The following is a 15,352-nucleotide window of genomic DNA, read 5'->3' on the forward strand; positions in this document are numbered from 1 at the left end:
GGCCATTGTGGAGTTCACATGCCCATCCCTCTTGCCTCAGCTTAGGACATCTCTAAGGGGCCACCCCCACTCGAGAGGTCACATGGGATTGGCTGAGGCCTCTGTTGTGGCTGTGTGACAGTTCAACCTCTCTCTGCCTCATCTGGCTACCTTCACTCCCTTAGAGTATTATTCCCAAGGATGTTCCCCATTCAGCCTTTTGAAAGCAAATCTCTATCTCAGAGTCTGCTTCCTGGGAAATGGGACCAAAGAGAGTTCCTTTGGGTCTGGGCTTGGCATCTTCTCATTTTCAAGTGTCAGTGACTATCCAGAGTTTCATTTCTTAGGGCTTCTTCAGTCCTGTTATCATTAGCCAGTTGCATTGTTTCTTCTCCTAACCCTTTTAAAAATAGCCTTCTTAAAGACCAGGAAACACTACCCAGAGTTTCAATCACTCTTGCATATTCTAAAACTGGAAATGTGCCTTTCCTTCCTCCCATTCTCTCCCTCTGGCGATTTGCTGGCATTTAGCCTCGAGTTTTCTTTTTTCCACACTAGGCGCTGCTTTTTCCTCTCCTGCCCTAGAACCATCACCTTTGCTCCCCAGGGACCTGGGGCTTTGGGCAGGGAAGGCTGGAGAAGGAGCGACACCCTAGGGTGTATGGAGGGCTACTGGACAAAGCTGCGCCCCTTTCCTCGGGGCTGTTCCTTGACTTCAGACTTCCCTGAAATGGTTACAAGAGAATGGAGAAGCACACAAAGACGTGTGTGTGTGTGTGTGTGTGTGTGTTCTCCTGGAAAACATGTTGTCTGGAATTGGGCAGCCCTAACTTGAAAGGAAAGCTCTTTCCAATCCAGGTTTTTGAATCTGCATCTCTCTCCACCCTACTTACCTCTTTCAGGTGCTGTGGAAGAGAATTCCCAGGGGAGAAGGTGTACTTTGTCTTCTTATAAATGCACCACAGCAAGGCGAAGCAGCCAAGGAGTGCCAGGCAGACCACGAAGACCGAGGCCATGAGGATGATGGCCACCATCCAGGAGGGGACCGTCTCTGCCAGGGATAATGGGTATGTTACATTCTTGTCACAGGTTGGGTCACGGTGATCCCAAGAGCATTTTAACCATCACAATCCCTGAAAACAGAGCCTGTATGTTCATCTTGGGAGATGTCTCAGAAACACAGCAACTGGTTCGAGGACCCAGAGGTTTTCGAAGAGTTTCACCCTTTTCCTATCTTCTCCAAAGTTTAGTGTCTGGAATTATTGCTGATATACATCAAAAGAATAACAAGCAAGAATTCTGATCCACTGTACCTACTGGCAGTGTAGCCACGGGCCTCTGGATATACCACTTCTGCCTTGATGGAGCAAGTGAGACTCCCCTGGACACGTGAGCCTGAGTTAAACACAGGCTCCATCTCATTCTATATTGAGAAAGACAGAAACTCTCTGAATGAACAACTCTATCCGAACCCCTGCACTAGGCCAGGTGTGGTGGCTCATACCTGTAATCCCAGGACTCTGGGAGGCCGAGGCGGGAGGATCGCTTGAGCCCAGGAGTTTGAGACCAGTCTGGGCAACATAGTGAGACCGCTTCTCTACAACAAAATAAGTTTTTAAAAAAATTAGCTGGGTATGATGGCACACACCTGTAGTCCCAGCGATTTGAAAGGCTGCGGTGGGAGGGTCGCTTGAGCCTGGGAGGTCGAGGCTGTGACAGTGAGCTATGATTGTACCACTGCACTCCAACCTGGGCGACAGAGTGAAACCCTGCCTCAAAAACCAAAACCAAAGCCAAAACAAGCAAATGAACCCCTGCACTAAGAGACTTGGCCAAACCCCAGCATAGCTTTCAGCAGGCCAAGGCCACATACCTGGGATGATCCAACCCCCTTGAATTCCTGTCTGGAAAAATCCAAGGCTGCCTAAGGAACTGACTGTTTGTTCTTCCCAGCTCCCGAGGAGAGGCCTTGACCTCTCTTTCAGAGAGCATTTATTCAAAAGGGCTTACAGTGGCGAATCCTTCCTCTGTCCCTTTGAGACTTATACGTATCTCCCACAACCCGGGGATATTTTTCTGCACGATCTGAGAGCCATTCTTTTGAAGTCAGCAGGAAGGACAGGGCCTCTGTCTCCCTGTCTCTGTGGGAGGGTAGAAGCCCAGCCTTGATAAACCCAGCCTCGGTTCACACACACACAGGGCCTCACGGCACTGACCCACCCCCTCAGCTGATTTACAAGTTTTTTCACTTCCCTGATTCTGCTCAACTCCCCACGCACTCTTTCCTTCTACTCCCTCATTCTCCTTTTATTGATTTTCATTTTTGAGATAGAGTCTTGTTCTGTCGTCCAGGTTGGAGTGCAGTAGTGCGAACATGGCTCACTGCAGCCTTGACCTCCAGGGCTCAAGTGATCCTCCCACCTCAGCCTCCTGGGTAGCTGGGACTACAGATATGTGTCACCATGCCCAGCTAATTTTTAAAATATTTTATAGAGATGGGGGTTCCACTATGTTGGCCAGGCTGGTCTTGAACTCCTGGGCTCAAGCAATCCTCCTGCCTTAGCCTCCCAAAGTGCTGGGATTACAGGCATAAGCCACCACGCCCGGACCTCGTTCTCCCTTTAAAACACCTCTGAGTAAATGGAACTTGGCCCTTTTCCCTACTCCAGTCATTACGGGATAAAATGTTTTGACCGCTTTCACCAGCATCCTGCTTTGCTTATCTTTGACAGAGTCCAGGATGTCACCTGGGTTGCTCGTGGTCCCAGCTCCCCTTGTTTGGCCCCAGGTCCCTCCTCCAGATGCCCTGGCCACCTGATCTCTGTGTGCCCATCCCCTGCCAACCAGCACCGCCCTCATGAGCAGAGCATTTGGCTCTGAGAGGGGCCAAGAGAACAAACACTGCCTGTGAAGAGCATGTCATTTTAAAGGGACACGGGCATCAAAGAGCCCTGAAAGAGCAATGACCCTGGAGCTACAGCAAGTGCAGTCATCTGCCGGCACCACGTGGTGCTTGTCACAGTGCGTGGCTCACAGTGGACACTCCTTAAACGTTCAGAAGCAGTGCCTTCTGGCCCACACTTCCAGCATGTTCAACTCAAACATGTGAGTCTGCTCTTGGTGATCACAGGGCTGTACAGCAGCCCCAGTCCGCACCACAGCTGAACACGTGAGGTCTCCTGGGGATGTGACATCCCAGGTCTTGCGGAAGTTCCATGTTCCTACTCATCCATCCATCCTTCCATTAATACTTCAGTAGTTCTCTCATTTGGCGCCCGGAGACTCATTCAAACAGGGATCCGTGGGCCCCGCCCTGTCATTTTATTTTGAGTAATGAACCTCTGAGGCAGTGCTTGGGTCTCCTGGTGTCTCAGACTGGGGCATCTTAGCATCTTAGACAAGGACACATCTGGGTGACGGTGACATGATTCGAGGAATGCTTTTGTTCCTCACCCCAGATGGAGAGTTCCAGAAGGGGAAGGAGAGAGGACCCTGCTCTGCACGGGTTGTGAACTGTGGGAGAATCTACCAATCTACACCCTCTGTAAAGTTCTCTAACTTGTTTCAGATCCATCCGACCATGCCATGAGGCAGACCACTCCTTCCTGCTTTATCCAGAGACACGGTGCCTCAGTTCACCTCTGGAATTAATCTATAGGTAGTAAGTTACAGGGGACATAAATAACCTGGGCTTAGATGAGCCTGTGTTCTGGTTTATCCTTTTCATTTACTAGCATTTGGGCAAGTTACTTAACCTCCCTGTTTCAGGCTGTTTTTGCACTGCTATAAAGAAATAATTAAAACTGGATGACTGGGCATGGTGGCTCATGCCTGTAACCCCAGCATTTTGGGAGGCTGAAGTGGGTGGATCACTTGAGGTCAGGAGTTCGAGACCAGCCTGGCCAACATGGCGAAACCCCATTCCCAACTAAAAATACAAAAATTAGCTGGGCATCGTGGTGGGCGCCTATAATCCCAGCTACTCAGGAGGCTGAGGCAGTAGAATTGCTTGAACCCAGGAGGCGGAGGTTGTGCCGAGATCGTGCCACTGCACTCCAGCCTAGGCAACAGACTGAGACTCCATCCAAAAAACAAATAAACAAACAAATAACTAAAACTGGGTAATTTATAAAGAAAAGAGGTTTAATTAGCTCATGATTCTGCAGGCTGTACAGGAAGCATAGCAGGATCTGTTTCTGGGGAAGCCTCTGGAAGTTCCCAATCATGGTGGAAAGCTAAGCGGGGGCAAGAGACAGCAAGATGGCACATACTTTTATTTTTTTATTTTTTTTTTGAGACGGAGTCTGGCTCTGTCACCCAGGCTGGAGTGCAGTGGCGCGATCTCGGCTCACTGCAAGCTCCGCCTCCCGGGTTTACGCCATTCTCCTGCCTCAGCCTCCCGAGTAGCTGTGGGACTACAGGCGCCCGCCACCTCGCCCAGCTAGTTTTTCGTATTTTTTAGTAGAGACGGGGTTTCACTGTGTTAGCCAGGATGGTCTCGATCTCCTGACCTCGTGATCCGCCCGTCTCGGCCTCCCAAAGTGCTGGGATTACAGGCTTGAGCCACCGCGCCCGGCCCTGGCACATACTTTTAAACCACCAGATCTCACAGGAAGTCACTCACTATCATGAGGACAGCACCAAGAGGATGGTGCTAAGCCATTCATGAGAAATAGGCCCCCATGATCCAATCACCTCCTACCAGGCGCCACCTCCAGCACTGGGGATTACATTTCAACATGAGATCTGGATGAGGGCAACATCCAAACTATATCACTCTCTGAACCTCATGTTCTAGTTTGTAAAATGGGAGAAGATCCTTCCAACGCTCTCATTGAAAACTTGTGGGATTTAAATGGGATAGGTGTGTTTTAAGAAAAAATGAAAATGGTGTTTGATGAAAGCAGGTTTTCAATGGCTCATATTTTTCCTTTTGTTTTGTAAAATGTTTGGATTTTGTCAGTTCATGGGTAATTATTGGTATTTGCAAGGTATTTGAAATGGTTTTTTTTTTTTTTTTTTGAGGCAGGGTCTCACTCTTGTTGCTTAGGCTGGAGTGCAGTGGCACGATCTCAGCTCACTGCAGCCTCCACTTCCTGGATTCAAACAATTTGCCTGCCTCAGCCTCCCAAGTAGCTGGGATTACAGGTGTATGCCACCACACCCAGCTAATTTTTGCATTTTTAGTAGAGATGGGGTTTTGCCATGTTGGCCAGGCTGGTCTCGAACTCCTGACCTCAGGTGATCCGCCTGCCTCGGCCTCTCAAAGTGTTGGGATTACAGGCGTGAGCCACCACGTCCGGCAGACATGTTTTTCTTTTTTATCAAACTGCATGCTGCATGCCATGTTTCATCCGTCCATTGTCCGAGCTTGCTGAACCCTTCACCAACATCTTTAAATTATAAGAAGGCCTGCTGTTTGTATGCAGACACCCGGGCCACAGTTTTCACCAACATGCAACTGCAATGTGTCTGCACATAAATATTCTGTGTTTAGGCCCATGGGAACCTTCTCTCTTTCCTTCTCCCGTTCCTTCCCCCAGGCTAGAAGTGGTCCATATGGTGTGAAGGACTGTGCTGACGTCCTGGTTCCCTGCAAACAAGGGGCCCTGAATCAGGCAGCACTGGCTGAGGATGGTGGTCAGATTTCCTGACACTTGCTTCCCATCACGTGTCGGCAGGGGCTGGAGATGTGCCTCCTGGGAAGGAAAGAGCTCTGGGGTATGTGTGTCGGCAGGGGCTGGAGATGTGCCTCCTGGGAAGGAAAGAGCTCTGGGGTATGTGACAGGGCTCGAGCTCTGTTGGTGGTCTTGGGAGGACTGATGGGCCTTGCTTTAGGGAGCCCGGGATGGCAGAATAAGTACTGCCAAGGAGGGCCCATGGAGGCAGACCTCGCTCCACGGGACGGAAAAGGTTTCTAGCAACTCCTTTGATCTGAGTGGATGAGCTGCCTCAGAAGCGGGCGTGGTCTCCTTCCCAGCATGAAGCTGATGAGTCAGGGCTGAGAGACAATGTCAGGGTGATAGATTTCTGAACTGAGCTGGCGTTTCAGTTGGATGCAATCATGTCTAGGGCAGGTGTCTACAAAGCTGCTTAGGATGCTTAGCGGAGGCACATCTCAGGACTCACCATCACTGGTTGTTTTCTCACAGACAGGCTCACTCCATTCCCCAGTTTTGTTCCGATCAGGAAGAAACCCTTGAACTTGAACACAATAAGTTGTCCATGGCTCCAGGTTTCTGAGGACCTCAAAGTCATACTGAGGAGTAATTTGAAACTAGTAATGGAGACAAAAATAAGAACATGACTAAGCAGTGAACGGACACCACTTTTTTTTTTCTTTTTCACATTTACCAGTTATAATAGCTGTTTTAGACTTAAAATAGGAAGGAGCAGGTAGCAGGTACTCCTCTCAGTTTAGGGACCCTGAGGCCACTCAAGGGTACATCAAGGACTGACGGTGATGCCCACAAACCATCTCGGTTCCTGAATTCTCTAGCTTAAATGACACACAAGCCATCACTTCTTTTTTAAAAAAGATAAAGCAGGCCGGGTGTGTTGGCTCATGCCTGTAATCACAGCACTTTGGGAGACAGAGGAGTTTAAGACCAGCCTAGCCAGCATGGCAAAACCCCATCTCTACTAAAGATGCAAAAAATTATCTGGGCATGGTGGCGTACGAGAATTGCTTGAACTTGGGAGGTGGAAGTTGCAGTGAGCCAGGATCATGCCACACTGCACTCCAGTCTGGGTAACAGAGCGAGACTCTGTCTCAGAAATAAATAAATAAATAAATAAATAAATAAATAAATAAGATAAACCAGTCTTTTAAATATTATTATTATTATTTTTTGAGACAGAGTTTCACTCTTGTCATCCAGGCTGGAGTGCAGTGGCGCTATCGTGGCTCACTGCAACCTCTGCACCCAGGCTCAAGCAATTCTCCTGCCCCAGCCTCCCAAGTAGGCTGAGAATACAGGTGCTCACCACCACACCCAGCTATTTTTTTTTTTTTGTATTTTTGTAAAGATGGGGTTTTGCCATGTTGGCCAGGCTTGTCTTGAACGCCTGACCTCAGGTGACCTGCCCACTTTGGCCTCCCAAAGTGCTGGGATTACAGGTGTGAGCCACCGCACTCAGCTGCAATTGGTTATTTCTCTTTTGGGGTTGGGGTTGTTGACAGCATGCCTATATTCCTTCATTGCATGAGGAGCTAAGCCCATGGAGGTCAATAATTGGATTAGACTCATGGAATATATGAAGAAAATGGTTTAACTTCTAATAAGTAAATTAAAAGACAAAAGCAAATCAAAGCAACAACTGAAAAAAATGGCGACTTGCAGTCCCAGAAGTCCAGTGCCTCTCAAACCTTACAATGCGAATTTTTTTCAAAGATTAAACTCAGAGGCAAGCAGGTAAGGTGGTGGCATAGCAGTATGCCACCCCACTGGGGCTTTTCCTGCCCTTTCACATCTGGGCAACTTCTGGTTTTATCTTCTCACTTTCTCCCAACAGGAAGAAAGAATTCCCAAAAGCGCTTCATGCTGTGAGTTTAGGGACCTAGTCTGGCACCGCCTCAGGAATCTCTGCATTCTAGAGGGGAACCATATAAGCCTGTATTGATACAAAAATTAGCCGGGTGTGGTGGCAGGTACCTGTAATCGCAGCTACTTGGGAGGCTGAGGCAGGAGAATCGCTTGAACCCAGGAGGCGGAGGTTGCAGTGAGCTGAGATTGCACCACTGCTTTCCAACCTGGGCAATGACAGAGTGTGACTCCACCTCAAACCCCCTCCCCCCCAAAAAAAAACCTGTATTGGTGGCATGACAGGCACCTGTGAGAGTAGCAGTGCAGCAGGCAGCCTTTCCACACTCAGTAAGTCACACTGAAGGCTGCCACACATCTGGCCAAAGGGAGAGGACAAATATGTAACCAGCTGCCCGTGTTGTGGGCATGTGTGAGAAAAAAAGCTAAACAGTAAGTGGAGTTTGCATTCACATTGCCTCAGGAGCCACCTGACCCTGCTTACTGTGAAACCAGATCCTTAATTGAGGTCTGTTGCTAGCTCCCGGACGGGCGGGATCTGCTCTTATCTTTATACCCTAGGGCTTAGCAGAGATGCCTGCATTTGATCAGTGATTGTGAGTATCAGAATTCATATGAAACGTAACTGTCAATATGATAGGACTCAGAGGTGGAGGCTTTCGGAAGTGATTAAATAATGAGGGCAGAGCCTTCCTGAATGCCATTGGTGACCTTAGAAGAGAGCAGCAAGGGAGCTGTTTACATCCTTGCCCTTTGCCTTCCACCATCTAGAAGGCAGAGCACACCGGTGCTCACCAGACACCGAATCTGCTGGTGCCTTGATCTTGGACTTCCCAGCCTGCAGAACTGTGAGAAATAAATTTCTATTGTTTATAAGTTACCCAGTCTGTGGTATTTTGTTGTGGCAGCAGGAATGGACTAAGAAACTGCATCATTTAATGGAACATTTTTTGGGGAAAAAAATTAACTTGAGATTTTTTGGGCTATGCAGTGTTGTGTATATAAATTTACATCATTCCTAAGATAATAAACATGGGTGATCCCTTCTTCCCACTTTGAGAATTAAGTGGTAAAATCAACATTTAATGTGGAAGAGAGAACCTATATGTAATATGACATATATAACCATATATATCAGTTTAGGACCATGAATGGCACTCAGCTCAGAAGCATTAGGTACCAGAATAAACCTTGACCAAGGATGAATAAAAATTACCTTAACATGTCTAGCAAAGAGGAAGGAAACCTCACGCACTGATGTACTGACCATATATACATCATTCTAGGCAATGGGATGAGTTTATATTTTCTATTATTTCATTAAATTCCCCAACAATCTTATGAAGTAGGTGATTATCCTTGTTTTATTAATAAAGTAAGTTACTGTGCCCATTTTGCATACTTGAGGAGGCTGGGGTCAAGAATGTGACCAATGGCACATGGTGGCAGGGGTGATATTCCGATCAGATCTTTTGACTCCAAGCCCATGTTTTTAAAGGAATTGTCCCCTGAAGAATAGAGCAACAAGGGGCTGTCTTGACCATGAACGTCCCTGATTTGTGGTGTGTGTGGGACACAGGGTTTGATGTCATGAGACAGTTGTCAATTTGCTGATCACCTAATTCACCCAGCTCCAAGTTTCCTCAGCCAACTCTGATTCAACTGTGCCTTCCCCTGCAACTGCCCTTCAGGGAGGGAAAGGTCTGCTGTCACTGTGCAGACTTTGTCCTGAAAGTCTGCTCTACACATATCCCTTGGGAGTCTGGGAAGCTTGAGCCAGAGACCCCTTAGTCTGGGAAGCTCTTGGTTTACAGAGGACCAGTCCATAAGGTGCTGCTACCTTGCAAGATTCTGCAAAGAACATGAAAGCCTACTATCTCTGAAATGCAATTAGCCAAGCTTACCTTTTCATCAGTACCATTTTTCCAATATTGCACATTATAAGTCCATGAATTATACACATTCTTCATAGTCCAAGTTTCGTATTCATTTTCAATTTTAGGGGCTAAGAAACGCATATGTAAAGAATCAGCAAGTACTTCTACTTGCATTCCAGGGGGTCCAATAATGGCTAAGCATAAGAACAAGCAAAATGACAATCAAAAACCACATTTTAAAAACTTCAATATTAATTTTTCATAACCATGCAGAACAATTAGTCCATGGAAGTACACTGCTTTGATATACCATTGTCATGACATTGATTGACATGGCTAAGGAGGATAGTTGGATTTAGTTGCTTTTAAAAAAATCTGATAATCTTTGTCTTTATTAATGAAGTTTAGTCCACTTATGTTTATTGTGGTTTCTGATACATTTGGAATTATTCCAGCTGTATTATTTTGTATTTTCTATAATAATTTCTTTTTACATTTCTATTTTATGTTTTTGGTGTCTTCTCCTCCTCTCTCTTTTTCCTGCTTTTTGTTGGCTTAAATTTTATTTTCTTTGTTAGGATGGAAGCTACAGATGGCATCTCTATTATTTTTAGTGGCCACCTTTACATGTTTAACATATACAATTAACCATATATATTTCCAACAAAGTCTAAAGCTGTTTCCCTTCTGAATGCTCTTTTTTTTTTTTTTTTTTTGAGACGGAGTCTTGCTCTGTTGCCCAGGCTGGAGTGCAGTGGCCGGATCTCAGCTCACTGCAAGCTCTGCCTTCCAGGTTCACGCCATTCTCCTGCCTCAGCCTCCCGAGTAGCTGGGACTACAGGCGCCCGCCATCACACCCGGCTAGTTTTTTGTATTTTTTTTAGTAAAGACGGGGTTTCACTGTGTTAGCCAAGATGGTCTCGATCTCCTGACCTCGTGATTCGCCTGTCCCGGCCTCCCAAAGTGCTGGGATTACAGGCTTGAGCCACCTCGCCCAGCCCTGAATGCACTTTTACTAGATATTCATGTGGCTGGCTCCTTCACTTCGTTTGGGTCTTTGTTCAAATGCTATTTCCTCAGAGAAACTGGATCTTACCATTCTATGCAGAAGTGCAGCTCCCATTACTTTCTGTCCTATTACCTTGCTTCAGTCTTCTTGAGAACCACAGTCACTACCTATCATATAATATGTATCTATTTATTTATCATCTGTATTCCTGATTAGCACATATATGCTCCATGAGGACAAGGATTTTGTCTCGTTCATTGTTGTAGCTTCAGTGCTCCGAATGCAGCTGTTACACAGATGTGCTCAATAATAACTATAGAATGGTTCATAAGTGGTTCCGGGCAATCATGGTGTTTGAGTTATGTTCTGTATTCTTCTTTGGTTGCTGTTACTTTTTCAGGGCTGTTAATGGACCTGCTTCTACCATTCTAAAGTACTCGTCTGAAAACCAGACAAGAAAACTTGTTGGAAAACTTTGCCAAAGCAAGTATAAATAGGTTATGCATGATGGCTGGAAGCACTTTCCTATAACTAAAATGTATAGACTTCAAGAAGCAAATCTCCAATATTGGGTAGTAGTTGCTAAGAGCACAGATACAAGAGCTTGGGTCTGAATCCTGGCTTAGCCACTCATGACCTGTATGACCTTTTGACAACCTGCTTAACTGTGTTGTACCTAGGTTCTAAAGGGAACTTCCATGGATGGGAGCTAACAGAATTTGGGACAAGTTAGGACATGTAAGCCAGTTAGCAATTATAGGAGCAAAAACTTGTACTTTTAACTACTGTGAAACTTACTTTTCTGTTCATCTTTTCTTTGTTTTTGTAAAGGTACCGTTAGAAAAGAGAATCTACTGTAATCCCAGCACTTTGGGAGGCCGAGACGGGCAGATCACTAGGTCAGGAGATCGAGACCATCCTGGCTAACACGGTGAAACCCCGTCTCTACTAAAAAATACAAAAAAACTAGCCGGGCGAGGTGGCGGGTGCCTGTAGTCCCGGCTACTCGGGAGGCTGAGGCAGGAGAATGGCGGGAACCCGGGAGGTGGAGCTTGCAGTGAGCTGAGATCCGGCCATTGCACTCCAGCCTGGGCGACAGAGCCAGACTCCGTCTCAAAAGAAAAAAAATAAAATAAAAAAGAAAAAATAATCTAACTTTGATAATTTATGGTTCCAAAAGTAAGACGTTTTTACCCAGGCTTGGGATGGAATTGAGGGAGGGAAGAAAGGCATCCTAGCCCTCATTCTCTATCAGGGAGGATATAATTGTAGGGGTCATGGGGGTCCAGAGCAGGGACTGGCATGAAGAACCTCCCCATATAGAGACAGTTCTTTTTTTGAGACAAGACCTCACTCTGGTCACCCAGGCTGCTGCAGTGCAGTGGTGTGATAATGGCTCACTGCAGCCTTGACTTCCCAGGCTCAGGTGACTCTCCCACCTCAGCCTCCCAAGTAGCTGGGACCACAAGCACACTTCACTATGCCTGGCTATTTTTCTTTCTTTTTTTTTTGTAGAGGCAGGGTTTCCCCATGTTGCCCAGGCTGGTCTTAAATTCCTAGGCTTAAGGCCAAGCGTGGTGGTTCACTCCTGTAATCCCAGCACTTTGGGAGGCTGAGGCCGGTGGGATCACTTAAGGTCAGGAGTTCAAGACCAGCCTGGCCAACATGGTGAGACCCTGTCTCTACTAAAAATACAAAAAAATGTAGCTGGGCATGGTGGCAGGCACTTGAAGTCCCAGTTACTCAGGAGGCTGAGGCACAAGAATCATTTGAACCCTGGAGGCAGAGTTTGCAGTGATCTGAGATTGAGCCACTGCACTTCAGCCTGGGTGTCAGAGCAAGACTTTGTATCAGAAAAAAAAAAAAAAAGAAAGAAAGAAAAGAAGAAAATTCCTGGACTCAAGTGATCCACCATCTCAGCCTCCCAAAGTGTTGGGATTAGGAGATGTGAGCCGCCGTGCCTGGCCAGAAACAATTCTTTTAGTGCTTTTCTCTGTGTGAGTTTTGAAGGGCTGTATGTGAATTTTGTGAATCAGGTTTTTAACCTCTAATCTTCTTTACTCTCTCAATTGCTAATACATGGTTTAATTAGTTTTTAATTCCTGATATTCTAAATATGCTCATCTCATATTTAGGGGCTCTGGTGGTCACCATGACCCTCCAAATCTAACCTGGGAACAATTTTTTTTTTTGAGACCAAGTCTCGCTCTGTTGCCCAGCCTGGAGTGCAGTGGCGTGATCTAGGCTCACTGCAATCTCCGCCTAACCTGGGAACAATTTTTGATGCTGACCAACCAGTCTGATCCAACCCACCTGCCATCAGCTCTGTCCCTCCCTGTCCTTCGCTCTGGGCAAGTTGGCTGTCTGCATCAGATTTTCCATCTCTACACCTGCCTTCATTCTTTTGCCTATCATGTTATATTTCTTTAAGTCATAATTCCATACTGACTTTCTTCCAGAAAATTCACCACAAGAATCCTTCCAGAACTTCTTAACAGCACGGGCCCAACATATGCACATCCTTGAGGCACTGAAGGTGTTAGATTTATATTTAATCGCTGCATTGATGATATGCCCGTCTTTTTCTGTCTCTCCCATGAATTTCTTAGGGATACAACTCTCTTTATTATATTCCTTAAGCTCCTTGTGCAAGGGCATCCATTTGTGGGCCCTCAGAGAATTCTTGTTGATGGACCAACCAATGTGGAAAAAAACAAGGCAAGATGATGACATTACAAAAAAAGGGAAAACAAAATGGCTTACTGTCATCCACAGGACAGAAGGTGATGTTTACCCAGTCTGAATGCTCATCTGCAAATTCAGCCCTGACTCTCAAGGTGTGGTCACCATACTTGGAAAGACTTGAGAAATCACATTCCGTCAAGGTAGTACTCGTGCATTTATCTTGGAATATCCTATAACTACACAATCAAAAAGATAGGTCAATCAGGAGAGTTCTAGCTTCAGTCTCCCTGAGGCTGACTGGTACTTAATTTGGAGGTTGCGCGGGGGTTGGGGGGAGGGTGCGGGAGTGGAAACTGTGTTAAACATAGAAATAGGTGTCTTCAAAACAGAATTTCTCAGAGACTTGAACATCCTAATGACTACATGCCTCTCCAAGGGGTTGAGTATTCAGCATATTTGACCAAGACAGCTTCCTTCCTCGATTATGTATTTTTGAAAGCAGGGGCATGTGATTTATGAGACACCGAATAAAGATTTACCAAAATAAAGATATTACAATGATTTTCAATAAAGTCATGCATAATGACATTTCAGTAGATGACAGACCACATATACAATGATGGTGCCCTAAGATGATAATACTGTATTTTTACTGTACCTTTTCTATGTTTAAATACATTGAGATGTACACATACCTTGTTTTATTGTGATTTGCTTTATTGTACTTCACAGATGGGGCATTTTACAAATTGAAGGTCTGCGGCAACCCTGCACTGAGCAAGTCCACTGGTGCCATTTTCCCAACAATACATGCTCACTTCATGTCTCTAAGTCAAATTTTGCTAATTCTCACAATATTTCAAACCTTTGCATCATTATTATATCTGTTATGGTGATCTGTGATCAGTGATCTTTGATGTTACTGTTGTAATTGTTTTGGGGACCATGAACCACACCTATATAAGTGAAATTAATCAATAGATGTTGTGTGTGTCCTGACTTCTCCACCCACTGGCCACTCCCCTGCCTCTCTCCTTCTCCTTGGGCCTCCCTATTCCAAAAGCTGCAAATGATTAAGCTTAGTGAGGAAGGCACATTGAAGGCCACAACAGGCCTCTTGGGCCAGTTAGCCAAGTTGTGAATACAAAGGAAAAGTTGTTGAAGGAAGTTTAAAGTGCTACTCCAGTGAACACATTAATGAGAAGAAAGCAAAACAGCCTTATTGATAAAATGGAGAAAGTCTCAGTAGTCTGGATAGAAGATCAAACCAGCCACACCATTCCCTTAAGCCAAAGTCTAATCCAGAGCAAGACCCTGACACTCCAATTCTGTGAAGGCTGAAAAAGCTGAGAAGCTGCAGAAGAAAAGTTGGGGCTGGACACGGTGGCTCACACCTGTAATCCCAGCACTTTGGGAAGCCAAGGCAGGCAGATCATAAGGTCAGGAGTTCGAGACCAGCCTGACCAACATGGTGAAACCCCGTCTCTACTAAAAATACAAAAAAATTAGCCAGGCGTGATGGCACACTCCTGTAATCCCAGCTACCCAGGAGGCTGAGGCAGGAGAATCACTTGAACCTGGGAGGCAGAGGTTGCAGTGAGACGAGATTGTGCCACTGTATTCCAGCTTGGGCAACAGAGCAAGACTCTGTTTCAAAAAAAATAAATAAATAAATAAAAGTTGGAAGTTAGCAGAGGTTGGTTCATAAGGTTTAAAGACAGAAGTCATCTCCATAACATAAAAGTGCAAGGTGAAGCGGCAAATGCTGATGTAAAAGCTGCAGCAAGTTATCCAGAAGATCTAGCTAAAATCTAGCTAAAATGATGAAGGTGGCTACTCTAAAAAACAGATTTTTAATGTAGATGGAACAACCTTCTATTAAGATATCATCCAGGACTTTCATAGCTACAGAGGAGAAGTCAATGGCTAGCTTCAAAGCTTCAAAGAACAGGCTGACTCTTGTTAAGGGCTAATGTAGCTGGTGACTTTAAGTTGAAGCCAACACTGGATTACCGTTTTGAAAATTTGAGAGCTCTTAAGAATTATGCTAAATCTACTCTGCCTGTGCTCTACAAATGGAACAACAAAGCCTGGAGGACAGCACATCTGTTTACAGCATGGTTTACTGAATATTTTAAGCCCAGTATTAAGACCTACTGCTCAGGATAAAAAGTTTTCTCTCAAAATATTACCTCTCATTGACAACGTACCTGGTTCCCCAAGAGCTCTGATGGAAATTTAAAAGGAGATGAATGCTG

At 45.7% G+C, this 15,352-nt stretch overlaps 1 protein-coding gene across 3 annotated transcripts in view; it reads right to left on the reverse strand.

Moving 5' to 3' along the window:
* The window catches only part of IL10RB (interleukin 10 receptor subunit beta), a 33,430-nt gene that overhangs the window by 10,620 nt on the left and 7,458 nt on the right, over positions 1-15,352 (reverse strand). For 2 of the 3 annotated variants that reach the window (XM_015133000.3, XM_028845357.2), the window contains 4 exons: positions 13,173-13,330; positions 9,428-9,594; positions 6,109-6,256; positions 873-1,030 (listed from right to left, as the gene is read on the reverse strand). In XM_015133000.3, coding sequence (XP_014988486.2) covers positions 873-1,030; positions 6,109-6,256; positions 9,428-9,594; positions 13,173-13,330 — 631 coding nt within the window. Of the gene's footprint in view, positions 1-872; positions 1,031-1,483; positions 1,577-6,108; positions 6,257-9,427; positions 9,595-13,172; positions 13,331-15,352 lie in introns of all 3 variants that reach the window. The other variant, XM_028845356.2, reaches the window with a different exon arrangement.

Source organism: Macaca mulatta, chromosome 3 (assembly GCF_049350105.2).
Source record: "Macaca mulatta isolate MMU2019108-1 chromosome 3, T2T-MMU8v2.0, whole genome shotgun sequence".
NCBI lineage: Eukaryota > Metazoa > Chordata > Mammalia > Primates > Cercopithecidae > Macaca > Macaca mulatta.